The 27895-nt window shown below is 45.3% G+C and overlaps 2 protein-coding genes across 8 annotated transcripts in view; one reads left to right on the top strand and one right to left on the bottom strand.

Annotated features, from left to right (window-relative positions):
- Positions 1 to 4777: 4777 nt before the first annotated feature.
- LOC139365179 (protein VCF1) lies at positions 4778 to 8557 on the bottom strand. Of its 5 annotated transcripts, none has more exons than XR_011626547.1 (5): positions 7693 to 8550; positions 7473 to 7593; positions 6184 to 7168; positions 5580 to 6103; positions 4778 to 5298 (listed from the first exon to the last, which is right to left on the bottom strand). XR_011626547.1 is itself a non-coding variant. In XM_071102627.1 (3 exons), the coding sequence occupies exons 1-3, from the start codon at positions 7707 to 7709 to the stop codon at positions 6914 to 6916; spliced, it is 393 nt and encodes a 130-aa protein (XP_070958728.1). In that variant the 5' UTR covers positions 7710 to 8557; the 3' UTR covers positions 4778 to 6913. The 5 variants fall into 5 exon arrangements, 2 of the variants coding, with proteins under 2 accessions (XP_070958728.1, XP_070958729.1); XR_011626549.1 differs by having other exon boundaries at positions 8240 to 8549; XR_011626548.1 differs by having other exon boundaries at positions 4778 to 5333; positions 5580 to 7168.
- A 346-nt stretch (positions 8558 to 8903) lies between these two features.
- The window catches only part of LOC139424087 (HID1 domain containing a), a 38261-nt gene continuing 19269 nt past the window's right edge, over positions 8904 to 27895 (top strand). For 2 of the 3 annotated variants that reach the window (XR_011635902.1, XM_071175783.1), the window contains exons 1-10: positions 8949 to 9100; positions 10169 to 10318; positions 15050 to 15220; positions 17232 to 17345; positions 19367 to 19473; positions 20503 to 20619; positions 20821 to 21031; positions 22739 to 22795; positions 25033 to 25173; positions 27130 to 27220. Coding sequence is in view for 2 of the 3 variants with exons in the window: in XM_071175783.1 (XP_071031884.1) it covers positions 9035 to 9100; positions 10169 to 10318; positions 15050 to 15220; positions 17232 to 17345; positions 19367 to 19473; positions 20503 to 20619; positions 20821 to 21031; positions 22739 to 22795; positions 25033 to 25173; positions 27130 to 27220 (1225 nt within the window). In the remaining variant the exon portion in view is untranslated. Of the gene's footprint in view, positions 9101 to 10168; positions 10319 to 15049; positions 15221 to 17231; positions 17346 to 19366; positions 19474 to 20502; positions 20620 to 20820; positions 21032 to 22738; positions 22796 to 25032; positions 25174 to 27129; positions 27221 to 27895 lie in introns of all 3 variants that reach the window. The other variant, XM_071175784.1, reaches the window with a different exon arrangement.

Genomic DNA, 27895 nt, shown 5'->3' with positions numbered 1-27895 from the left:
GAGCCAGGCATTATGGGGTCTTGTTGTCAGAGGAGCAAGGCATTATGGGGTCTTGTTGTGAGAGGAGCCAGGCATTATGGGGTCTTGTTGTCAGAGGAGCCAGGCATTATGGGGTCTTGTTGTCAGAGGAGCCAGGCATTATGGGGTCTTGTTGTCAGAGGAGCCAGGCATTATGGGGTCTTGTTGTCAGAGGAGCCAGGCATTATGGGGTCTTGTTGTGAGAGGAGCCAGGCATTATGGGGTCTTGTTGTCAGAGGAGCCAGGTATTATGGGGTCTTGTTGTGAGAGGAGCCAACCATTGGACTCCTCTCCTGATGAAACATACCAATGTGGCAGATCATTAGTGTGGCAGGTCATCAGTGTGGCAGGTCATCAGTGTGGCAGGTCATCAGTGTGGCAGGTCATCAGTGGGGAAGGTCATCAGTGTGGCAGGTCATCAGTGTGGCAGGTCATCAGTGTGGCAGGTCATCAGTGTGGCTAGAGATACGATGGGAGGTGGTTGGAGCTGCAGTCTGGCTGCCGTCGTCGGGCGGACTGACTAATAGGCCTGAGTGCAGTCACTAAGAGCAGCACTGTTCCCATTCACCTAATAGGCCCTTTTAAACAGCAACCTATATACTGGTGCTATACAGACATCCTGTATAAACCACTACAGTTCTCCTGTATAAACCACTACAGTTCTCCTGTATAAACCATTACAGTTATCCTGTATAAACCACTACAGTTCTGCTTGCCTAGAATAAGGACCGGCTCTCTGGAGTGGGGGTCTTGGTCCTGAAAATCACAAAACATTTAACATCAAACTATACCACACCAAGAATGCCTGAACATACACAGAGGATGAGATAAGCTGTCTGGTCAACGATTCAGCCAGAGCACTGTGAAACAAAAAGGTCCACTATGCTTTTCTTCCCCCTTCGGGGGTGAACTTTTATTGTGATTGATTAGCAGAGAGCCTGGACTGTGGGCTTTGCTCCGCTTGGAAAACAGTCTACTGTAGATTGTCTCTATTGCATTTTTGTGAAATTGATTAGGGAGAGACCATAAAGTCACAGACACTGACCCAAGCACACTGAGGCTCGGGCTGCTGGTAACTCAGCACTCAAGATTGGCTGGAGGGAGCATTACCATTGAAGACACAGACAGTACACTATAGAACATGTGGGGGGGCCGTTTGCTTACTTTACTCTGCAATGATTGGGGGGGGGGGGGGGGGGGGTGGTATGATGGAGACTGTCTTTGTCTGCCACTTAGGCAGCATGTGAAGTCCACAGTCTGTGAAATAAACCCTTGTATAAACCTAAAACCTGGCTGGTCCAGCACGTGGCCTTCCTGACTGCATCCTGAGATAGTCCCATCACTCAACATGGTGCTGGTCTTCATGTAGAGCTGTTTGTTGAGGGAGGGAGGGAGGGAGGGAGACCTTAAACCTGACTTATTCTATATCACTTTACTCTCTTGTCTTCTACCTGTCATCATATTCCTCTACATCCACATTTTGCTTCTGTTCCAACGCCCTGCTATAAGACACTGGGTCACTGCTAACACCTCTCTGTCTGTCTGTCTGTCTGTCTGTCTGTCTGTCTGTCTGTCTGTCTGTCTGTCTGTCTGTCTGTCTGTCTGTCTGTCTGTCTGTCTGTCTGTCTGTCTGTCTGTCTGTCTGTCTGTCTGTCTGTCTGTCTGTCTGTCTGTCTGTCTGTCTGTCTGTCTGTCTGTCTGTCTGTCTGTCTGTCTGTCTGTCTGTCTGTCTGTCTGTCTGTCTGTCTGTCTGTCTGTCTGTCTGTCTGTCTGTCTGTCTGTCTGTCTGTCTGTCTGTCTGTCTGTCTGTCTGTCTGTCTGTCTGTCTGTCTGTCTGTCTGTCTGTCTGTCTGTCTGTCTGTCTGTCTGTCTGTCTGTCTGTCTGTCTGTCTGTCTGTCTGTCTGTCTGTCTGTCTGTCTGTCTGTCTGTCTGTCTGTCTGTCTGTCTGTCTGTCTGTCTGTCTGTCTGTCTGTCTGTCTGTCTGTCTGTCTGTCTGTCTGTCTGTCTGTCTGTCTGTCTGTCTGTCTGTCTGTCTGTCTGTCTGTCTGTCTGTCTGTCTGTCTGTCTGTCTGTCTGTCTGTCTGTCTGTCTGTCTGTCTGTCTGTCTGTCTGTCTGTCTGTCTGTCTGTCTGTCTGTCTGTCTGTCTGTCTGTCTGTCTGTCTCTCTCTCTCTCTCTCTCTCTCTCTCTCTCTCTCTCTCTCTCTCTCTCTCTCTCTCTCTCTCTCTCTCTCTCTCTCTCTCTCTCTCTCTCTCTCTCTCTCTCTCTCTCTCTCTCTCTCTCTCTCTCTCTCTCTCTCTCTCTCTCTCTCTCTCTCTCTCTCTCTCTCTCTCTCTCTCTCTGTCTTGGGAGGGTAGAGCAGATGTTTGTGTTGGCCAGTATGGTAGATGGGAGACCCAGGGCTGTATATGCCAGCCCAATGACCATCTCATGCCAGCCAACAGAAACAGCTGCCCAAACACATTTCACCCCGGTCTTGCATAGAGAGGGAGGGTGACTAGATAAACTCTCTGTCTCCCACCACCACAGTCTGTCGCAGCTCTACGTGGACAGACGATATGGGAGCCAGACCATGTCTCTCTCAACATGTCTAGAAGTCTTGCTAATGGAGGCCAAATCTTTCAGACTTCAAAGAGAAATAATGACATTTCACCAACAAAACCATGGTAAAAACATTCCAATGAACTGTTTGGAGTTCAATTACTTTGACTGATTTGGAGTTAGAGATGTTTTTGCAGAGGACAAAATGAAAACAAGGAATTGGCCCTAACCCAGATTCTGCTGGCCATAGTAAAACATGTATGAATGTGTGCATATACATCGAACCCAGAACAAGGACAGTTCATTTGAACTACCTCTTTCCCCTCTGCACAAATAATATAGGCCATTCATCACAGACACCCACCTTTATGTGCTGTGCGTGTGTCATAGGAGGTTGGTGGCGCCTTAATTAGGGAGGACAGGCTCATAATAATGGCTGGAGAGGAGTAGCTGGAATGGTATCAGATAACTGAAACACATGGTTTCCATGGTTTCCATGTTTGATGCCATTCCATTGACTCCGTTCCAGACATTATTACGAGCCTGTCCTCCCCTCAGCCTCCTCCACTAGCGGGTGTGTGTGTGTGTGTGAACAGGGATTCTAAACAAATAAATGTAGTTGATTCAGTGCATTCTTATTAAAGTGCATCACAAACCAAGAATTCTCTGACACTCACAGAGTTGAAATCATTCATACAGGAAGTCTTTCCGTTCCAAGCTACTTGATTTAATTATCAGAGTCTGTCACCATCTAGTGGTGATGAACATTAGTGCTGTTTAATAATCAATGTGTGAACAGGGATCAAGGGTGTAAGGTTTGTCTTTGACTAGACATTCCTCTGAGACGGCCAGGAAATAAACACTGTCTGGTCTAGCCTGCCAAGGTTAATGTGCACACGCACTCACACACTCCTTGTCTATGGCCTGTCTATTCCTTAGCTCCCTTTATCAGTTTGTCATTTACCACACTGGCAATCAGCCAGGACACTCCTTATCGTTTTCATTGTCCAAATAAAAGGCATTGCTTTCTAAATAAGGTCTTCAATTCAATGAAAGACTTACTAGATGTTTTATTCAAGATGCTTGGATGTGAGCATTTTGCCACATGTCTACATTAATTAGCACCTAAATAGATAAGCCCAAGCTTAAATGGAATGTGATGTTTGTTTTAGAAATGGAACACCTGATTCAATTCCACACTATAGGGCCATACCGAAACAAACCATCCCAAGCCGGGCTAAACTGAGCTGGCCTAGTTATCCATCTACCATAGCTGCTGGAACTGTTCTGGAAAAAACAAAGTAAATTAAATATTTAAATATATTGTTTCGGTTTGCCCAGGCCTATAGGCTAAATGAGCTTTCCCGCTCAGGACTAAATTCTCCTCAAGGCCATCTTGTGTGTTGAAAAAGAGGGCCGATACACTTGTCTCTCTCGTTTTAAGGCCTATGTCTGTTTTCTAGCAGAATTTGCCATGATAATGAGTTAGAGGCATGGAGTAGGAGGCCTAAGCAGGGACTACCTGCACTTTTCTGTTAAGAAATGGTCATTTTCTGTTGCAAAATGATTTACGTTGCATGCCCTAATGAACACATCCTAGGGCACCAACTGTCCTCCCAACAGATAACTAATCATGGGTTATCATTGACACATCCATCATTTCCTTATGAGGACATGGGAAGCATAGGACATTTTAGGCACGCTCACTGGTACTGAGGACTTCCAGTAGGAGGTAGCCCTGGTTACGTGGGATGCATTAATGTATGTCATCTGTTTAAAACGGGTCTGAGACAAAACAATGATGGGATTAATTAAAGGGATCTTTCAGCGCTCCTCCTCCAACACAGGTCGCATCTCATTAACGCTGGGCTGCAGTGCTTAACACAGGTCATATTTCATTAACGCTGGGCTGCAGTGCTTAACACAGGTCATATCTCATTAACACTGGGCTGCAGAGCTTAACACAGGTCATATCTCATTAACGCTGGGCTGCAGTGCTTAACACAGGTCATATCTCATTAATGCTGGGCTGCAGACCCTAACACAGGTCATATCTCATTAACGCTGGGCTGCAGAGCCTAACACAGGTCATATCTCATTAAAGTATCTCATTGTTTTATACAATATTTTAATAAAGGTTAAATAAAAAAATTAAATGTCAAAGGGGACACGTCTCTATTGAAAATTCAGGCTAAGGTACAAAGATACAACACAAAGCTGTTTCAAAACATCTTTATTTTCAAATGTAGGTGAATTAAAAAAACTAAATCAAATCCAAAATTTCAATGGCAGGCAAGATGTCATGTAGAAATTCTTAATACAAAAAATAATGATAAAAATAAACCATATTTTCTGATAGAACACTAAACCTAGTCTTGACTGAAAGAGGGACAGTTGTGCTCCTCCCTCACGAAGAGGACAGCGAATCCAACTTTGGGGGAAAGGGGCCTGTGAAAACACACAGCCTTATGGTCGGTGCTTTAAATACCTGGATGTTCACAGAGACTGGATCATACAGTAACCACCCAGCTGGATTCAGACTGGATCATACAGTAACCATCCAGCTGGATTCAGACTGGATCATACAGCAACCATCCAGCTGGATTCAGACTGGATCATACAGCAACCATCCAGCTGGATTCAGACTGGATCATACAGCAACCATCCAGCTGGATTCAGACTGGATCATACAGCAACCATCCAGCTGGATTCAGACTGGATCATACAGCAACCATCCAGCTGGATTCAGACTGGATCATACAGCAACCATCCAGCTGGATTCAGACTGGATCATACAGCAACCATCCAGCTGGATTCAGACTGGATCATACAGTAAACATCCAGCTGGATTCAGACTGGATCATACAGAAACCATCCAGCTGGATTCAGACTGGATCAGACTGGAACCCATCCAGCTGGATTCAGACTGAATCATACAGCAACCATCCAGCTGGATTCAGACTGGATCATACAGCAACCATCCAGCTGGATTCAGACTGAATCATACAGCAACCATCCACCTGGATTCAAGTGGGTTTGTTTTGCAGCTAGGCCAGTTTCAGTGGCTTCAACCACACTGCTAACAAGTCCGGGCTGAGGGAAGGTCTTCTTGATAAGAGGTGTTTGGGTAGTAAAGCCGTGTGCAAAGCTCCCCCAAAAACAGGTTACAGAGGTTACAGTGCATTTAAATACAAGCTCAGTCAGATCCAAGGTCCCTTCTTCGTTACTGGTGTAGGTGAACATTTTCCTGATTAAGTTGCACTATGACCCTTGGTCCTGTTCAGTAGGGCACACTGTAGTAAAACATTGTGAAATAAAATTTAAACAAATGATTTTTATGGACAAGTCCAGGCATTCCCCTTTTTCAGTCCATTTGGTACCTAATAAACAAAACCCTGGATAGTTAAAGTATGTGATTGTTAGCCCCCTGTAAAGTGCGGAAGCAAACAAATCCTCACAGTTATTGATTCACGTACAGTACACCGTAACCTTCATAGTGCAGATTTCATTATGACTACCCAAACCCAGTAACCCTTACACAGCCCTTAACCCCAGGAACCCCTACACAGACCCTAAACCCCAGGAACCCCTACACAGACCCTAAACCCCAGGAACCCTACAGACCCTAAACCCCAGTAACTCCTACACAGACCCTAAACCCCAGTAACCTCTACACAGACCCTAAACCCCAGTAACTCCTACACAGACCCTAAACCCCTACTCCTACACAGACCCAAAACCCCAGTAACCTCTACACAGACCCAAAACCCCAGCAACCCCTACACAGACACCAAACCCCAGTAACCCTGTACAGACACGAAGTTCCTGCAGCCCCTCCAATTTCACTCTCAAACATGGTACAAACCCAGACTGGTACTATGCAGCATGTAACCCAGACTGGTACTATGTAGCATGTAACCCAGACTGGTACTATGCAGCATATAACCCAGACTGGTACTATGCAGCATATAACTCAGACTGGTACTATGCAGCATATAACCCAGACTGGTACTATGCAGCATGTAACCCAGACTGGTCTGGAACAACAAAAAAAGAGTCACAGGTCAGGATATTCCCAATTGGATCAAATAGTTATTATTGCCAACAATATGAACAGGTTTCTTTTTACATTCTAAATGGATTGCCAAGTTTCAATAATAAAGCAGGCCTGGACTAGCTAGTCTCCATCCAACGATATGCAGACAGCATAGAGCTGCTGTGATGTTATGGAAACAGGAGATGTAGAGGGGTAGTAGAGCTGAGTGAGTGATCCACCATGTAATGCTCCGGGCATGCCCAGGTTGTGGTCGGTCCTCTCCTGCCCCAGAGGCATGGCTGGAATGGGGGGAAATCATCATGCATCTCTGGGGTGGCCTCGGCACTGCAGACTCTCAAAGTGGGCCTCTCGTAGGATGCGGTTGATTTGATGGTACGAGACCAGGTTAGTGGGGTCAGCTAGCTCTGAGGAGAGAGCCGAGCTGAGGGGACTACATGGGCCAGGGGCGTAGGGTTGGGCCCCACTGAGGCTGTCCACAGCACACTGGCTACTACTGCTGCTCCCCACCGCATGGTCCGGACTGCTAATCCCTCTGCTCTCACTGTTGGACAACTGGATGAGGAGATAGTGGCATTCAAGCATTAGCAAAAACACTACTGACTGACTATGGTTTCCTCATTCAGTGTCTGTCGACCTGTTGACAATAACACACAGTAGGTTAACCATTTTAACAACACGTCTCAAGTGTAACAGCGGTAGGCCCAATGGCACTGTTAGTGAAAGTACAGGAAGGAAAGGTAGGCCTAAGAGTAGGCTGACACTAGGCTGCCGTTACCCCTAGCTGACAATGTACTGTTGGGGGGATTCACACAATGTTGACAATGTAATGTCTCTTGTCATTGGCGGTCGTACGTACCTCCGAGTCCCAGGCATCCAGTCCCAGCTCAGGAGAGAGGGGGTTAGCTCCTCTGCTCGACCTTTTGGCCTTAGGCACCAGCTGGCCATTCTCCTCTTCCCCACCACTCCGCTGGCGTTTCCTTATAAGGGATTGAAAGACAAACGCATTAGAATCTAAGATACAATATACATGCCCGACGGTGCAAGTAGCATGCAGATAAATAATGCAACGAACTCACCTGTTTTCAGTTAACATGTATTGATTGTATTGTCCTAATGACAGGCCTTGCAGCTGGTTACGTGTCGTGGGCAATATAACGTTAGGCTGCAGTGACGAGTTGTTTGTCACAGTCCGTTTTCGGCCTAGGCTACTCACAGTTTGATTACAGCCCAGCAAGCTAATTAATTAACGATCTAGCGAGTGTCCCACACAGTTGTTACAAGCCTGCTAAAATACATAATGTTGGTATTTTAAGTGCCATGAAACCAGCGTGTCGAATATATAGCTAACTAACAAAGGGACATACACTTGGCGAACTCACCCAAACATGACATTTTAACTACTGTATTACCAGCTAAGCAGTTTAGCTAGAAACGACCAAACAGTCAAAGCACCAAATCAATAATATCATAATGGTATACCTGCTGTTTTCGAAGTCAAATCATGGCTAGCAAAACGACAGTTGACAGACTATAACTAAGCTAGCAAGACGGTCACGTTAGGTTGATAGCTATCTAAAGTTAGCTAAAATGTAAACAATGTAAGAGAAAGAAACCCGCCCTTACATTCGAGCTTTGAAGCTCAACGTTGCAAGAACCCAAACTATGCTGTCTAACGTTAACTTGCTAGCTACAGTAACGTTAGCCTTCTCGAATCACTGATCAAAACAACAAAAGGAGGTATCCTCGGTGTAGATAAGGGTCTCACAGGTCAGATTATCCTGCTAGACAATGCGATGTGTGGTAAAGAAAGACAAATATATTGATTGAAAGCTACATTTGAACAATATCGCCGGTATCAACGCCCTAACATCTATGTAGCTGGTTAGCTAGCTCACGAACCTCTGCTGTTTACATGACACCGCGACTGCGCAGTACAGACAGAACGTTGACAGAAGATACCACATGGTGTCGCTGTTTCCGGTACCGTCTACAGCCAGTACAGACACTCATACAATTATCGATACAATTTACAATATCTTATTGTTACATTTATGCATATTGTAACCAATTATATCAATATTATAACAGTGATTTCAATCAAAGTGATTGTATAGAATAAAACCCCGATTGTATTGTAAATTGCAGGCCATTAATATATTTTTAAAGAGATAAAATATTATGATATTATACCAGGTACAAGGGTTCCCTGTATAATATGTATTACATTTGACCTTATGATAGGCATAGTGATTATTGTACTCTTGAAGAACCCGGAAGTTTAGAGCCCAGTGTAAAAGGCTAGCCAACCAGTGACGTAAAAAACGCCTCCGCGAGTGACTCAAGCGGAGGAAAGAGGTGAACAAGATTAGTAGGGATTCACGGCATCAACAACGCTGTAGTATATAAAGGAATATCAAAATGGGTAACACCGATTCTAAACTGAACTTCAGGAAAGCAGTGATACAGCTGACAACCAAAACACAGGTTGGGTACCTTTGAAATATTTATTATAGGCCAACGCTGAGAAATAGGAAAATATTTGAGTATAAATAGCGATCACAGAAAGAGCGCAATAGCTGGTTGTATATCACTAGGACGGATAAGTGCTCTATTGGAAAACAAAAGATAGGGTCTGCATATAATCCGTCGATGTTCAATGCATAGGTCTATATTGAGATATTTCTTTAAAAAAAATATTGTCCCGCACGTCATGAAATGCTTGGCGTATTTGATCATGCGTTTTGTTAGGTTATAATCAAATCCCCCGCAACGATAGCAGTGACACGCTACTGTTTTAAAACTCTCACATGATTTATCCTGTCCTATTGTTATTCTGGCGTGTTTCTATTTCGCATTAGATTTCTGTGTTATATGAAAAGTGGGCTCATAAACCTTTACCATACCCAAACACCCCGCTGTTTAATAGTCCGTGTCTATTCACTGTCTGCATGATCATAACGCCCTTCTGCAGACTTTATCATCGGCGACATGAGAAACAGGCAGCATAGGTTTTAGCCAAGTAGACTACTTGTTGTTTAAAATGTTATTTTTTTTTATTTGGATTCTTATAGATCACCGATAACGCATATCTTATTCGATGGTCAAATGACGTAGGGGTCCTTTCTCCCACCGCCCACAGATGTGGCAGGTGTACTGTTATGTGCAGAGATTAGAGCAGCTCATATTTCCTGTTGTTGTATAGACTAACAGCAATTAGGAAGAGATAGGTTGTTATGTTGCCCCATCTGCTAACTTGTGTTGACATGAAACCTAGTTATTAGAATGAGGTGACATTATTCTCATGATATGTTTATTTCTATTATTCTAGCCCTCTTGCTCCAATCTGATATATTTGTTGATACTGAATGCATTTGTTGTGTGATTTGATATTCATTATATTACATTACCCTATTGCTTTCTATGACACTGTTATACATGCTGTTTTTACACCCAATGTAATAGGTTATCATTAGTCAGATTGGAGCAAGCCTAGACGAGCCCAATGGGTGGTGGGAAATGTAGTCTAAAAGCAGATACATGCATTTTCCACAGCCAGTGGAGGCCACAGACGATGCCTTCTGGGACCAGTTCTGGGCTGACACTGCCACCACTGTGCAGGATGTGTTTGCCCTGGTGCCAGCCGCAGAGATCCGAGCTGTTCGGGAGGAGTCCCCCTCCAATCTGGCAACCCTCTGCTATAAGGTAGAAGGATGATGATGAGGAGGATGTTATGGAAGAGGAACTGCACTGGGCTGCAGCAGATGAACCAGAAAGGTTTCTCAGACACAGATTAAGCCCATACTCATGGACTGAAAAGATCTTTCAATAGAGATTCTCCACTGAGAATGTTTTTTAGAACTGGACTAGGTTTAATTTGTCTGGGAAACCTACAAAAACTGTTAGATACTGCACTCTAAGACTAAACACATTTATTTTAGGTACTGGATGCAAGCTGTACTAAAATCAAGTGCATTCCACAGAGATATTGTTCTGAAACAGCTTTTATTGAGTAGCTGTCTGACTGGCAGAGGTGTCTGTCAGGGAGTCAGGGCCCGCTGCTCCTGGATGCAGGAAAGAAGCAAGGCGTCCTCCCTTCCCGTCTCTGACTCGCTACTTCCTTTATAAACTGCCTATCAGAAACAAAACAGACCTACTGTTGGGGCTGGGGGGCTCTCTAATGGAACTATCAGAAACAAAACAGACCTACTGTTGGGGCTGGGGGCTCTCTAATGGAACTATCAGAAACAAAACAGACCTACTGTTGGGGCTGGGGGCTCTCTAATGGAACAGGACAGACTGTTGGGGCTGGGGGCTCTCTAATGGAACAGGACAGACTGTTGGTGCTGGGGGGTTCTCTAATGGAACTATCAGAAACAAAACAGACCTACTGTTGTGGCGGGGGGCTCTCTAATAGAACAGGACAGACTGTTGGTGCTGGGGGGTTCTCTAATGGAACATGACAGACTGTTGGTGCTGGGGGCTCTCTAATGGAACAGGACAGACTGTTGGGGCTGGGGGCTCTCTAATGGAACAGGACAGACTGTTGGTGCTGGGGGGCTCTCTAATGGAACAGGACAGACTGTTGGGGCTGGGGGCTCTCTAATGGAACAGGACAGACTGTTGGTGCTGGGGGGCTCTCTAATGGAACATGACATACTGTTGGTGCTGGGGGGCTCTCTAATGAAACAGGACATGCTGTTGGTGCTGGGGGGCTCTCTAATGGAACATGACAGACTGTTGGGGACTGGGGGGCTCTCTAATGGAACAGGACAGACTGTTGGTGCTGGGGGGTTCTCTAATGGAACTATCAGAAACAAAACAGACCTACTGTTGGGGCTGGGGGCTCTCTAATGGAACAGGACAGACTGTTGGTGCTGGGGGGTTCTCTAATGGAACTATCAGAAACAAAACAGACCTACTGTTGGGGCTGTGCGGCTCTCTAATGGAACTATCAGAAACAAAACAGACCTACTGTTGGGGCTGTGCGGCTCTCTAATGGAACTATCAGAAACAAAACAGACCTACTGTTGGGGCTGTGGGGCTCTCTAATGGAACATGACAGACTGTTGGTGCTGGGGGGGCTCTCTAATGGAACAGGACATACTGTTGGGGACTGGGGGGGCTCTCTAATGGAACATGACACACTGTTGGGGCTGGGGGGCTCTCCAATGGAACAGGACAGACTGTTGGGGGACTGGGGGGGCTCTCTAATGGAACATGACAGACTGTTGGGGACTGGGGGGGCTCTCTAATGGAACATGACAGACTGTTGGGGACTGGGGGGGCTCTCTAATGGAACATGACAGACTGTTGGGGACTGGGGGGGGCTCTCTAATGGAACATGACAGACGGTTGGGGACTGGGGGGGCTCTCTAATAGAACATGACAGACTGTTGGGGACTGGGGGGGGCTCTCTAATGGAACAGGACAGACTGTTGGGGCTGGGGGGCTCTCTACATGACAGACTGTTGGGGACTGGGGGGGGCTCTCTAATGGAACAGGACAGACTGTTGGTGCTGGGGGGCTCTCTAATGGAACATGACAGACTGTTGGTGCTGGGGGCTCTCTAATGGAACATGACAGACTGTTGGGGACTGGGGGGCTCTCTAATGGAACAGGTCAGACTGTTGGTGCTGGGGGGCTCTCTAATGGAACATGACAGACTGTTGGTGCTGGGGGCTCTCTAATGGAACATGACAGACTGTTGGGGCTGGGGGGACTCTCTAATGGAACATGACAGACTGTTGGGGACTGGGGGGGGCTCTCTAATGGAACAGGACAGACTGTTGGTGCTGGGGGGCTCTCTAATGGAACATGACAGACTGTTGGGGCTGGGGGGCTCTCTAATGGAACAGGACAGACTGTTGGTGCTGGGGGGGGCTCTCTAATGGAACATGACAGACTGTTGGGGCTGGGGGGCTCTCTAATGGAACAGGACAGACTGTTGGTGCTGGGGGGCTCTCTAATGGAACATGACAGACTGTTGGTGCTGGGGGGCTCTCTAATGGAACATGACAGACTGTTGGGGCTGGGGGGCTCTAATGGAACATGACAGACTGTTGGTGCTGGGGGCTCTCTAATGGAACATGACAGACTGTTGGTGCTGGGGGGCTCTCTAATGGAACATGACAGACTGTTGGGGACTGGGGGGGTTCTCTAATGGAACATGACAGACTGTTGGGGACTGGGGGGGCTCTCTAATGGAACATGACAGACTGTTGGTGCTGGGGGGGCTCTCTAATGGAACAGGACAGACTGTTGGGGACTGGGGGGGGGCTCTCTAATGGAACAGGATAGACTGTTGGTGCTGGGGGGCTCTCTAATGGAACATGACAGACTGTTGGGGACTGGGGGGAACAGGACAGACTCTCTAATGGAACATGACAGACTGTTGGCTCTCTAATGGAACAGGACAGACTGTTGGGGACTGGGGGGGCTCTCTAATGGAACAGGACAGACTGTTGGGGCTGGGGGGCTCTCTAATGGAACATGAAAGACTGTTGGTGCTGGGGGGCTCTCTAATGGAACATGACAGACTGTTGGGTGCTGGGGTTGGCTCTCTAATGAAACATGACAGACTGTTGGTGCTGGGGGGCTCTCTAATGGAACTATCAGAAACAAAACAGACCTACTGTTGGGGCTGTGCGGCTCTCTAATGGAACTATCAGAAACAAAACAGACCTACTGTTGGGGCTGTGCGGCTCTCTAATGGAACTGAAACAAAACAGACCTTTGGGGCTGGGGGGCTCTCTAATGGAACATGTTGGGGGACTGGGGGGGCTCTCTAATGGAACATGACAGACTGTTGGTGCTGGGGGGGCTCTCTAATGGAACATGGACTGTTGGGGACTGGGGGGGCTCTCTAATGGAACATGACTCTCTGGGGGCTCTCTAATGGAACATGACAGACTGTTGGGGACAGGACAGACTGGGGGTGTTGGGGGGCTCTCTAATGGAACTCTCTAATGGAACAGGTCAGACTGTTGGTGCTGGGGGGCTCTCTAATGGAACATGATAGACTGTTGGTGTTGGGGGCTCTCTAATGGAACATGACAGACTGTTGGTGCTGGGGGGCTCTCTAATGGAACATGACAGACTGTTGGGGCTGGGGGGCTCTCTAATAGAACATGACAGACTGTTGGGGACTGGGGGGGGCTCTCTAATGGAACAGGTCAGACTGTTGGTGCTGGGGGGCTCTCTAATGGAACATGATAGACTGTTGGTGTTGGGGGCTCTCTAATGGAACATGACAGACTGTTGGTGCTGGGGGGCTCTCTAATGGAACAGGACAGATTGGCTGGCAACGTTCTTATCTCTTGCTCGCTAGCTAGCCAACTACGGCTAACTTATAGTCACATCAAAAAGTGCAGCCAGAATAACAGCAAAGTAGCTGCATTTACATTTGTTTAAGCTGGTTTCTAGTGACATTTAATTGGAAACATCCATAGCAATAAGCTGATGATGCGCAATTTCACCTGGCATAGAAAATGTCACCAACAACACAGCTAACACAATCACTTCAAACTAAAGCTGGAAGGACTGCAAACTAGCTGCACTTCATTTTGTTTGACCTGTTTTCAATTGACATTTCTTTGTATGTATCTATAAAAATGATGCTGATTCATGATTTTGACTGGCTGAGAAACGTTGCCTGCCTGTCTGTCTTGTCCCGACTCCCAACACGTTCATTACAGTGGGACAACTGGAGATCGAATTTGAATATAGAAACAATGTTTCAAATGTCAGACAGACAACAAGGTTCATACAAATCTACACTGTTGAAAACTAAATGTTAAAGAAATCTTAAAGAAATGTGAGATAACTTCTAGATGCTTTTTATAGTAGAGATCAAGTTGATAAATTGCTTGGCTGGGCTGATGAGACAGTGGATTACGCAGTCAGATAGAACAGAGTAAATAGGCATTTTAACGTCAGATTTAGCCGGTAGTAACTTGTGGAATAGACACCGGCTAGAATGCGGTTTTAACCAATCAGCATTCAGGATTAGACCCACCCATTGTATAATGTCTGTGTTCTGTAACATCATGTCAGTGTTCTGTAACATCATAGCAGTGTTCTGTAACATCATGGCTGTATTCTGTAACATCATGGCTGTGTTCTGTAACATCATGGCTGTGTTCTGTAACATCATGGCTGTGTTCTGTAGGCACAGCATGAAAGAAAACAGAGTGGAACAGAGAGGCACTACCAGAAAATGACCAGGCCATATCTCTCCCCCAGGCCATATCTCTCCCCCAGGCCATCACTCCCCCAGGCCGTATTTATAACACCAAGGCCATCTCTCCCCCAGGCCATATCTCTCCACCAGGCCATCTCTCCCCCAGGTCGTATTTATAACACCAAGGCCATCTCTCCACCAGGCCATCTCTCCCCCAGGCTGTATTTATAACACCAAGGGCATCTCTCCCCCAGGCCGTAGAGAAGCTGGTGCAGGCAGCAGAGTCAGGATGCCCCTCGGAGAAGGAGAAACAGATCGTTCTGAACTGTAGTCGTATGCTGACTCGCATCCTCCCCTACATCTTTGAGGACCAAGACTGGAGGGGCTTCTTCTGGTCCACTGTGCCTGGTGCTGGAAGAGCTGTGGTGAGTGTAGGGACCTCTTCTGGTCCACTGTGCCTGGTGCTGGAAGAGCTGTGGGGAGTGGGCGGTGGGTGTGTGGGAGTAAAACATAGGAGTATACTGTGTGTAGATTTGGCTAGGGTTTGAGATACACTTACAGCACAGATGTAAGATCTTAATTTGATCACCCTGTTGCAGAATCACTTTTTTGCAATGCAGTAAATGTTTTATTTGTTGTGTATTTGTGGTTTAAAAAGGCTTCTGAAATGTGTAATTTCCACTTTGCAAATTTCTGACTTGATTTTCCCTTATGAAAAATATATCAACCCTTACAAACATGTCCATTAATTATGATCCACATAATAATTCACATTTCCTGTTGCTGCAGGATTATGTTCCTGCTGTAGTAAACTGGCTCAAATGACCGTAAAACCCTTATTACAATCGGGCGGCGTGATTTCATTTGCGCAGTGCTTTTGCACTATGAAAATGTTGCCCGCAGTGAGATTTGAAATGATAATCCCTATGGCTGCAGATCAGTGTAGGCTAACCTCTTATTGCAGCAAACACCCACATACTGTAGCTGCTGCAAGCACCAGTGTTTTGTCCCATATTCCACAGATCTCAGATCTGGGACCAGGCTAGACAGACTCTACCCACTGTTCCATTTTTACAAACGCTTCATGGAAGATGTTAGTAAAAAATACCAGTCCTGTTAATGTGTCATCTCAACATGAATGAGTCTTAGATGTCTGTAGTCCCTGCACTGCAGCCAAGTGAGACTGGTGGATATGTGGGAGGAAATTGGCTTCGGTTGACAACAAAACGAATGAAATACTTCAGTCATCTGACTAATTAGTTTCCTCATTCCAGTAGATGGTATGTTTCACCCACAGTACACCATGGTTGTGTTCATTTGAGCACACAACCATTTCTTATTGGACAAGTGTAGGTAGTCCCTGGCAGTTCTTCCATCAGCTGCCTAATGAACACAACACAGAAATGCATCATGATGATGAGAGAAAAACACATCTCCCAGGTGCATATTCTACCTCTCCTCATTACATTTGTTTCTTCCTACATGGGAAGATAAGAGGAACTAGACTCCTAAAAGTTCAGTAGAACTCTAGTTCCTCATTAGACATTCAGAAATGTCAGGATGCTTTGGCAAACAATTCATTCAGAAGTTTCTGGGTTTACTTTTCATCAGAATGAAAATAACATGAAAATGAAAGTCATTGTCAGTGCTGTTACCGAAGATGTTTCTGTTCGCTATAGAGGGTAACAAAGTGTAGAGGGGTTTAATGTTGTCTCCTCATCCTCCTGCCCCCCACCCTCTCATCCTCCTGTCCCCTCATCCTCCTGCCTCCCACCCTCTCATCCTCCTGTCCCTCCCATCCTCCTGTCCCCCACGCTCCCATCCTCCTGTCCCCCACGCTCCCATCCTCCTGTCCTCCCATCCTCCTGCCCCCCACCCTCTCATCCTCCTGTCCCTCCCATCCTCCTGTCCCCCACGCTCCTGTCCCCCACACTCCCATCCTCCTGTCCCCCCATCCTCCTGCCCCCCACCCTCTCATCCTCCTGTCCCTCCCATCCTCCTGCCCCCCATCCTCCTGTCCCCTCCATCCTCCTGTCCACCCCATCCTCCTGTCCACTCCATCCTCCTGTCCACTCCATCCTCCTGTCCCTCCCATCCTCCTGTCCACCCCATCCTCCTGTCCACTCCATCCTCCTGTCCCTCCCATCCTCCTGTCCACCCCATCCTCCTGTCCACTCCATCCTCCTGTCCCTCCCATCCTCCTGTCCACCCCATCCTCCTGTCCACTCCATCCTCCTGTCCACCCCATCCTCCTGTCCCTCCCATCCTCCTGTCCACTCCATCCTCCTGTGCCCCCATCCTCCTGTCCCCTCCATCCTCCTGTCCCCTCCATCCTCCTGTCCCCTCCATTCTCCTGTCCCCCATCCTCCTGTCCCCTCCATCCTCTTGTCCACCCCATCCTCCTTTTCCACTCCATCCTCCTGTCCTCCTTCACAGACAGATGAGATGGATGATGATGGAGCTCGTCCACTGGCTGAGTCTCTGCTCCTGGCCATGGCCGACCTGCTCTTCTGTCCTGACTTCACTGTGAACAGCCACCGGAGAGGACCTGTGAGTACTCTCATCGGATCCAGTGCTTATTCATTTTGATTGAACCTTTATTTTAGCAGGGAGTCCCATTGAGACCAAGGTCTCTTTAGCAGGGAGTCCCATTGAGACCAAGGTCTCTTTAGCAGGGAGTCCCATTGAGACCAAGGTCTCTTTAGCAGGGAGTCCCATTGAGACCAAGGTCTCTTTAGCAGGGAGTCCCATTGAGACCAAGGTCTCTTTAGCAGGGAGTCCCATTGAGACCAAGGTCTCTTTAGCAGGGAATCCCATTGAGACCAAGGTATCTTTAGCAGGGAGTCCCATTGAGATCAAGGTCTCTTTAGCAGGGAGTCCCATTGAGATCAAGGTCTCTTTAGCAGGGAGTCCCATTGAGATCAAGGTCTCTTTAGCAGGGAGTCCCATTGAGATCAAGGTCTCTTTAGCAGGGAGTCCCATTGAGATCAAGGTCTCTTTTGCAAGGGAGCCCTGCAGCTTAACAATTACACAACAATTACCCAATCACAGCAGCATAGGAAATACACCAAGAAAACACAAAAACACAAAACACAATGATAAAAAACAACCACATTCCTCAGTAAAGAGGTCTTGAAGTGGGGCACTGAGAAAAATGTTTGTCTTGTGAGCGAAAACTTGAACCTTGGGAGAATTTTGTGCAACTTCCCGCGCGCGTTTACAGTGAACATTAAGTCTGTACCCTTACAGTTTTAGACAGTAACCAATAGGCTGTACCCTTACAGTTTTAGACAGTAGCCAATAGGCTGTACCCTTACAGTTTTAGACGGTAGCCAATAGGCTGTACCCTTACAGTTTTAGACGGTAGCCAATAGGCTGTACCCTTACAGTTTTAGACGGTAGCCAATAGGCTGTACCCTTACAGTTTTAGACGGTAGCCAATAGGCTGTACCCTTACAGTTTTAGACAGTAACCAATAGGTTGTACCCTTACCGTTTTAATGGAGCAAATCCCATAACATTTTCACATGGAAATAGCTTTTGATTTCTATGATACAGCCTACAGTAGCCTGTAGGTGGTGTTCAATACAGACCTACATTGCATGAATCTTTTAAAAACGTTTTTACATTATGAAGGGTTTAACATTCATTTATAATTTGTTTTGTCTGTAACACCATGCGCCAAGGTGACTGTAAATTGCAAATAACCACTTTACGAAATAAAATGAATGAAAGAAGATAAAGAAACGTGCACACAAGCGCGGCTCTGATCTGAACTGATCTGAAAAGCGCATTCGCTCGCGGGTGGTTGAAAGACCGCTAGTAGGCTGCCAATAGAATTCTACTCTCAGTTGTGCTCAGGCTCTGCCTACAATAAAATCACATACTCAATCTTGCAAAGTTAGATTTGTATCGGTTTGTTGCATTGATAATTGGCTGATATAATGTTGATTCGATCACAGAAAAATCGCTGATTTATATTGTGCAAACTAATGGGGCGACCTCACTGAAGTTCAATTTCTCGCGTCTCTACACTGTCTGGCATTTTTTCTGCAAAGCAGTCCTGGAGGAGGTGGGCGGCAACTGAGTCAACTGAGCCACACAGCACCGTGCTCTGCCAACTGAGCCACAAGGCACCATGATCTACCAACTTAGCCACACGGCACCGTGCTCTACCAACTGAGCCACACAGTACCGTGCTCTACCAACTGAGCCACACAGCACTGTGCTCTACCAACTGAACCACACGGCACCGTGCTCTACCAACTGAACCACACAGCACCGTGCTCTACCAACTGAACCACACAGCACCGTGCTCTACCAACTGAACCACACAGCACCATGCTCTACCAACTGAACCACATGGCACCATGCTCTACCAACTGAACCACACAGCACCATACCACCTTAGGTCTCTCTGTGAAATTGTGCACTGACTCGTTGTTAGCTTCATATGATGTATTCATTGCTTTAGATGACTGAACAGTGATGTGATGGTGTACGGAGCAGTAGTAGCTCTCTCCCAGTAGTTATTGGGATTGATGGTCCCATGATGATGTCACCATCCTACAGGACTCTGTGGAGGACATGCAGAACATAGACAGCTGTGAGTATATCTGGGAGGCAGGGGTGGGGTTCGCCCAGTCCCCCCCACTCAACTACATCCACGACCTCAACAGGTGAGTCACAGTGATGATCACAGTTCTGATGATCGTCTTTCTATCCCCCCACTCTCTCGCTCTACCCCCACTCTCTCTCTCTCTCTACCCCCACTCTCTCTCTCTCTCTCTCTCTCTACCCCCACTCTCTCTCTCTACCCCCACTCTCTCTCTCTCTCTCTCTCTCTCTCTCTTCCCCCCCCCCCCCCCCCTTTCAATTCAATTTCAATTCAATTTATGGGATTTATTGGCATGGGAAACCAAGTGAAATAGATAATCAACAAAAGTGAAATAAACAATAAGAAATGAACAGTAAACATTACACTCACAAAGTTCCAAAAGAATAAAGACATTACAAATGTCATATTATGTCTATATAGAGTGTTGTAACGATGTACAAATGGTTAAAGTACAAAAGGGAAAATAAATAAACATAAATATAGGTTGTAATGACAATGGTGTTTGTTCTTCACTGGTTGCCCTTTTCTTGTGGCAACATGTCACAAATCTTTCTGCTGTGATGTCATAATGTCATATTTCACCCAGTAGATATGGGAGTTTATCCAAATTTGATTTGTTTATGAATTCTTTGTGGATCTGTGTAATCTGAGGGAATGTGTGTCTCTAATATGGTCATAAATTTGACAGAATTTTAGGAAGTGCAGCTCAGTTTCCACCTCATTTTGTGGGCAGTGTGCACGTAGCCTGTCTTCTCTTGAGAGCCAAGTCTGCCTTCGGCGGCCTTTCTCAATAGCAAGACAATGCTCACTGAGTCTGTACATAGTCAAATAATTCCTTAATTTTGGGCCAGTCACCTGCCACTGTGTACTTTCTGTTTAGGGCCAAATAGCATTCAAGTTTACTCTGTTTTTTGTAAATTCCTTCCAATGTGTCAAGTAATTATCTTTTTGTTTTCTCATGATTTGGTTGGGTCAAATTGTGTTGCGCTCTCTCTCTCTCTCTCTCTCTCTCTCTCTCTCTACCTACCCCCACTCTCTCTCTCTCTCCCCCACAGTGAACCTCTCTCTATGTATGATTTTCACCACTCAGGACGGAGCTGCTGAGGCTGCTGCTAACCTGTTTCTCTGAGGCCATGTACCTCCCTCCCTCCTCAGACAACACCATCCTCAACCCTTGGGTCAGCTTCTTCTGCTCCACAGAAAACAGGTGAGGTGCACACGCACGCACGCACGCACGCACACACACACACACACACACACACACACACACACACACACACACACACACACACACACACACACACACACACACACACACACACACACACACACACACACACACACCACATAATTTCCCCCTAACAATAACTGACACAAGTGATTATTTCCCTCCGTCCACCTACCTCAGGCATGCCCTGCCTCTCTTCACCTCCCTGGTAAATGTGGTGTGTGCCTACGACCCGGTGGGCTATGGCATCCCTTACAATCACCTGCTCTTCTCCGACTACCGGGAGCAGCTGGTGGAGCAAGCCGTGCAGATCCTCATCGTCACCCTGGAGCACGATGGAGGAGGGCTGGCCCACCGACCCCCCTCTCCCTCCAGCATGGAGGACCAGGATGTAAGGCCTGGACCCTTCTGTACAGGGGGAGAGTGATGATGTGTGTGTGTGTGTGTCTCTCTGTCTGTGTGTCTCTCACATTTAATTCAACATACATTGTGTTAACATTCACCTGTAGAGACCAGGGGTCTGTCATGATACATTGTGTCAACATTCACCTGTAGAGACCAGGGGTCTGTCATGATACATTGTGTTAACATTCACCTGTAGAGACCAGGGGTCTGTCATGATACATTGTGTTAACATTCACCTGTAGAGACCAGGGGTCTGTCATGATACATTGTGTTAACATTCACCTGTAGAGACCAGGGGTCTGTCATGATACATTGTGTTAACATTCACCTGTAGAGACCAGGGGTCTGTCATGATACATTGTGTTAACATTCACCTGTAGAGACCAGGGGTCTGTCATGATACATTGTGTTAACATTCACCTGTAGAGACCAGGGGTCTGTCATGATACATTGTGTTAACATTCACCTGTAGAGACCAGGGGTCTGTCATGATACATTGTGTTAACATTCACCTGTAGAGACCAGGGGTCTGTCATGATACATTGTGTTAACATTCACCTTCAGAGACCAGGGGTCTGTCATGATACATTGTGTCAACATTCACCTTCAGAGACCAGGGACCTGTCATGATACATTGTGTTAACATTCACCTGTAGAGACCAGGGGTCTGTCATGATACATTGACATTGTGTTAACATTCACCTGTAGAGACCAGGGGTCTGTCATGATACATTGTGTTAACATTCACCTTCAGAGACCAGGGGTCTGTCATGATACATTGTGTTAACATTCACCTGTAGAGACCAGGGGTCTGTCATGATACATTGTGTTAACATTCACCTGTAGAGACCAGGGGTCTGTCATGATACATTGTGTTAACATTCACCTGTAGAGACCAGGGGTCTGTCATGATACATTGTGTTAACATTCACCTGTAGAGACCAGGGGTCTGTCATGATACATTGTTAACATTCACCTTCAGAGACCAGGGGTCTGTCATGATACATTGTGTTAACATTCACTTGTAGAGACCAGGGGTCTGTCATGATACATTGTGTTAACATTCACCTTCAGAGACAAGGGGTCTGTCATGATACATTGTGTTAACATTCACCTTCAGAGACCAGGGGTCTGTCATGATACATTGTGTTAACATTCACCTTCAGAGACCAGGGATCTGTCATGATACATTGTGTTAACATTCACCTGTAGAGACCAGGGATCTGTCATGATACATTGTGTTAACATTCACCTGTAGAGACCAGGGGTCTGTCATGATACATTGTGTTAACATTCACCTGTAGAGACCAGGGGTCTGTCATGATACATTGTGTTAACATTCACCTGTAGAGACCAGGGGCCTGTCATGATACATTGTGTTAACATTCACCTGTAGAGACCAGGGATCTGTCATGATACATTGTGTTAACATTCACCTGTAGAGACCAGGGGTCTGTCATGATACATTGTGTTAACATTCACCTGTAGAGACCAGGGGTCTGTCATGATACATTGTGTTAACATTCACCTTCAGAGACCAGGGGTCTGTCATGATACATTGTGTTAACATTCACCTTCAGAGACCAGGGGTCTGTCATGATACATTGTGTTAACATTCACCTTCAGAGACAAGGGGTCTGTCATGGCCCTCAGTTGTTGCTGTTACATCATTTTTCTCTCTGTCTCTCTGCAGTCTGTGGGCCCTGACAACCTGTTTGTAAACTACCTTTCAAGAATTCACAGGGAAGAGGTACAGTCATTTTTCTTCTTGTCATATTTTTCACACATTTCAAAGCAAATCAAATCAAATTGTATTTGTCACATGCACCAAATACAACAGGTATAGATAGATCTTACAGTGAAATACTTACAAGCCCTTAACCAACAATGCAGTTCAATAAATAGATTTAGGAAAATATTTACTAAATAAACTAAAGTTAAAAAAAATTAACACAATAAAATGGCTACAATAAAATGGCTGTAGTCCGGGTGGCCATTTGATGAATTGTTCAGCAGTTTTATAGCTTGGAGGTTGTTCAGCAGTTTTATAGCTTGGAGGTTGTTCAGCAGTTTTATAGCTTGGAGGTTGTTCAACAGTTTTATAGCTTGGAGGTTGTTCAACAGTTTTATAGCTTGGAGGTTGTTCAACAGTTTTATAGCTTGGAGGTTGTTCAGCAGTTTTATAGCTTGGAGGTTGTTCAACAGTTTTATAGCTTGGAGGTTGTTCAACAGTTTTATAGCTTGGAGGTTGTTCAGCAGTTTTATAGCTTGGAGGTTGTTCAACAGTTTTATAGCTTGGAGGTTGTTCAACAGTTTTATAGCTTGGAGGTTGTTCAGCAGTTTTATAGCTTGGAGGTTGTTCAACAGTTTTATAGCTTGGAGGTTGTTCAACAGTTTTATAGCTTGGAGGTTGTTCAGCAGTTTTATAGCTTGGAGGTTGTTCAACAGTTTTATAGCTTGGAGGTTGTTCAGCAGTTTTATAGCTTGGAGGTTGTTCAACAGTTTTATAGCTTGGAGGTTGTTCAACAGTTTTATAGCTTGGAGGTTGTTCAACAGTTTTATAGCTTGGAGGTTGTTCAGCAGTTTTATAGCTTGGAGGTTGTTCAACAGTTTTATAGCTTGGAGGTTGTTCAACAGTTTTATAGCTTGGAGGTTGTTCAGCAGTTTTATAGCTTGGAGGTTGTTCAACAGTTTTATAGCTTGGAGGTTGTTCAGCAGTTTTATAGCTTGGAGGTTGTTCAGCAGTTTTATAGCTTGGAGGTTGTTCAGCAGTTTTATAGCTTGGAGGTAGAAGCTGTTAAGGAGCATATTGGTCCTAGACATCCTCCTTTAAATGGTGCATTACATGTAGACTGAATGCTACACTGTTTTAGTTGTGAGGAATGTTCAGTCTCATTTAACCAGGCTACATTACAAGTGCAGCCGTGTCAAAAGACCCTAGTCTAAAGGTCTGACCCTAGTCTGAAGGTCTGACCCTAGTCTGAAGGTCTGACCCTAGTCTAAAGGTCTGACCCTAGTCTAAAGGTCTGACCCTAGTCTAAAGGTCTGACCCTAGTCTAAAGGTCTGACCCTAGTCTGAAGGTCTGACCCTAGTCTAAAGGTCTGACCCTAGTCTAAAGGTCTGACCCTAGTCTGAAGGTCTGACCCTAGTCTGAAGGTCTGACCCTAGTCTGAAGGTCTGACCCTAGTCTAAAGGTCTCACCCTAGTTTGAAGGCCTGACCCTAGTCTAAAGGTCTGACCCTAGTCTAAAGGTCTGACCCTAGTCTGAAGGTTTGACCCTTGTCTAAAGGTCTGACCCTAGTCTAAAGGTCTGACCCTAGTCTAAAGGTCTGACCCTAGTCTGAAGGTCTGACCCTAGTCTGAAGGTCTGACCCTAGTCTAAAGGTCTGACCCTAGTCTAAAGGTCTGACCCTAGTCTAAAGGTCTCACCCTAGTTTGAAGGCCTGACCCTAGTTTGAAGGCCTGACCCTAGTCTAAAGGTCTGACCCTAGTCTAAAGGTCTGACCCTAGTCTAAAGGTCTGACCCTAGTCTAAAGGTCTGACCCTAGTCTAAAGGTCTGACCCTAGTCTCAAGGTCTGACCCTAGTCTCAAGGTCTGACCTTAGTCTCAAGGTCTGACCTTAGTCTCAAGGTCTGACCTTAGTCTCAAGGTCTGACCTTAGTCTCAAGGTCTGACCTTAGTCTCAAGGTCTGACCCTAGTCTAAAGGTCATGTGACCCTCTCAGTAGGACTATTACTTTGTAGTTCTCTCTTCTATGTAGGTTCTCTCTTCTTTGTAGTTCTCTCTTCTTTGTAGTTCTCTCTTCTTTGTAGTTCTAATTTCTTTGTAGTTCTCACTTCGTTGTAGTTCTCTCTTCTATCATGTTTACACTCTTTCTCCTCTTGGTACATCACAAGTGCAGCTTTGCTATGTGAACAGACAATGGTCTAAAGCTCTCAAATTAAGATGTGAACCTCAAAGCCTGCTTGTGTCACCCCCTCTCCAGGACTATGACTTTGTGTTGAAGGGACTGGCTCGCCTGTTGGTAAACCCACTGATGCAGACCTACCTGCCCAACTCCACCAAGAAGATCCAGTTCCACCAGGAGCTGCTGGTGCTCTTCTGGAAGCTCTGTGACTTCAATAAGGTCATTTATAATATATTACTATTGTACATTACTATCATATTATATATTATTATATTATAATAAGGTAGGAGACTAGCCTGATCCCAGATCTGTGTTATTCCTTACCATACTGTGGGAGTGCTAAGATATACAGCACAAACAGATCTAGGACCAGGCTGGTAGGAAACCATACAGGATGTTATTGTGTGGACTGTATTCAATTGAGCCACGTTATATTTGAAAAAAACAAACATTTTAGCTAGATGCACCTTCTGACATCATCATCATCAGTGAATACACAACAGGTAGAAGACAGGTACATACATAATATATCATATTGACATAATCAGTGAAAAAAACAACAGGTAGAAGACAGGTACGGTTGAAGTCGGAATTTTACGTACACTTAGGTTGGAGTCATTAAAACTTGTTTTTAAACCACTCCACAAATGCCTTGTTAACAAACTATAGTTTTGGCAAGTCGGTTAGGACATCTACTTTGTGCATGACACAAGTCATTTTTACAACAATTTTTTGCAGACAGATTATTTCACTTATAATTCACTGTTTCACAATTCCAGTGGGTCAGAAGTTTACATACGTGTGGACAGAACTGAATAAATGTGGGCGAGCAAGGAGGCCTACAAACCTGACTCAGTTACACCAGCTCTGTCAGGAGGAAGGGCCAAAATCCACCCAATTTATTGTGGGAATCTTGTGGAAGGCTAGCAGAAACGTTTGACCCAAGTTAAACAATTTAAAGGCAATGCTACTAAATACTAATTGAGTGTATGTAAACTTCTGACCCACAGGGAATGTGATGAAAGAAATTAAAACTGAAATAAACAATTCTCTCTACCATTATTCTGACATTTCACATTCTTAAAATAAAGTGGTGATCCTAACTGACCTTGTGAAAAACTGAGTTTAAATGTATTTGGCTAAGGTGTATGTAAACGTCACATAATATACCATATTTACATCATCAGTGAATACACAACAGGTAGAAGACAGGTACAAACATAATATACCATATTGACAGTAATGTTACATTTAGTAGCCGAGATGATCAAAATCTTCATTGAAAATCAATAAAAGAGTCAAAATAGAATAGAGGAATAGCCTGCCCTCAACAGAGATAGAATAGAGGAATAGCCTGCCCTCAACAGAGATAGAATAGAGGAATAGCCTGCCCTCAACAGAGATAGAATAGAGGAATAGCCTGCCCTCAACAGAGATAGAATAGAGGAATAGCTTACCCTCAACAGAGATATGATAGAATAGAGGAATAGCTTGCCCTCAACAGAGATAGAATAGAGTAATAGCCTGCCCTCAACAGAGATGGAATAGCCGACCCTCAACAGAGATGAAATAGCCAACCCTCAACAGAGATAGAATAGAGGAATATCCTACCCTCAACAGAGATAGAATAGAGGAATAGCCTGCCCTCAACAGAGATAGAATAGAGGAATAGCCGACCCTCAACAGAGAAAGAATAGAGGAATAGCCTGTCCTCAACAGAGATAGAATAGAGGAATAGCTTACCCTCAACAGAGATACACTATAGGAATAGCCTGCCCTCAACAGAGATAGAATAGAGGAATAGCCTGCCCTCAACAGAGATGGAACAGCCGACCCTCAACAGAGATGGAATAGCCTACCCTCAACAGAGATGGAATAGCCTACCCTCAACAGAGATAGACTAGAGGAATAGCCAACCCTCAACAGAGATGGAATAGCCAACCCTCAACAGAGATAGAATAGAGGAATAGCCGACCCTCAACAGAGATAGAATAGAGGAATAGCCGACCCTCAACAGAGATAGAATAGAGGAATAGCCTGCCCTCAACAGAGATAGAATAGAGGAATAGCCTGCCCTCAACAGAGATAGAATAGAGGAATAGCCTGCCCTCAACAGAGAAACAAACATACATCACACTCTAATAACCCATACCACCGTCTCTCTGCCCATCACAGAAGTTCCTATTCTTTGTTTTGAAGAGCAGTGATGTTCTGGACATCTTGGTACCCATCCTCTTCTACCTTAATGATGCCCGGGCCGACCAGTGTGAGTACAGTCTGTCGACACATACACACTGATAGACCTATCCTATGAATGATGGCAGGGTGTGAGTATAGTTGGTAGGGACTGGAATATACTATATATCTGTCTGTAGGGACTGTAATATTCTATATATCTGTCTGTAGGGACTGGAATATACTATATATCTGTCTGTAGGGACTGTAATATTCTATATATCTGTCTGTAGGGACTGGAATATACTATATATCTGTCTGTAGGGACTGGAATATTCTATATATCTGTCTGTAGGGACTGTAATATTCTATATATCTGTCTGTAGGGACTGGAATATACTATATATCTGTCTGTAGGGACTGGAATATACTACATATCTGTCTGTAGGGACTGTAATATTATATATATCTGTCTGTAGGGACTGGAATATACTATATATCTGTCTGTAGGGACTGGAATATACTATATATCTGTCTGTAGGGACTGGAATATACTATATATCTGTCTGTAGGGACTGGAATATACTATATATCTGTCTGTAGGGACTGGAATATACTATATATCTGTCTGTAGGGACTGGAATATACTATATATCTGTCTGTAGGGACTGGAATATACTATATATCTGTCTGTAGGGACTGGAATATACTATATATCTGTCTGTAGGGACTGGAATATACTATATATCTGTCTGTAGGGACTGGA

Source organism: Oncorhynchus clarkii, chromosome 13, assembly GCF_045791955.1.
Source record: "Oncorhynchus clarkii lewisi isolate Uvic-CL-2024 chromosome 13, UVic_Ocla_1.0, whole genome shotgun sequence".
Lineage (NCBI taxonomy): Eukaryota > Metazoa > Chordata > Actinopteri > Salmoniformes > Salmonidae > Oncorhynchus > Oncorhynchus clarkii.
Note: the sequence above shows the minus strand (reverse complement) of the source record. Positions and strands in the feature narration are given on the sequence as shown.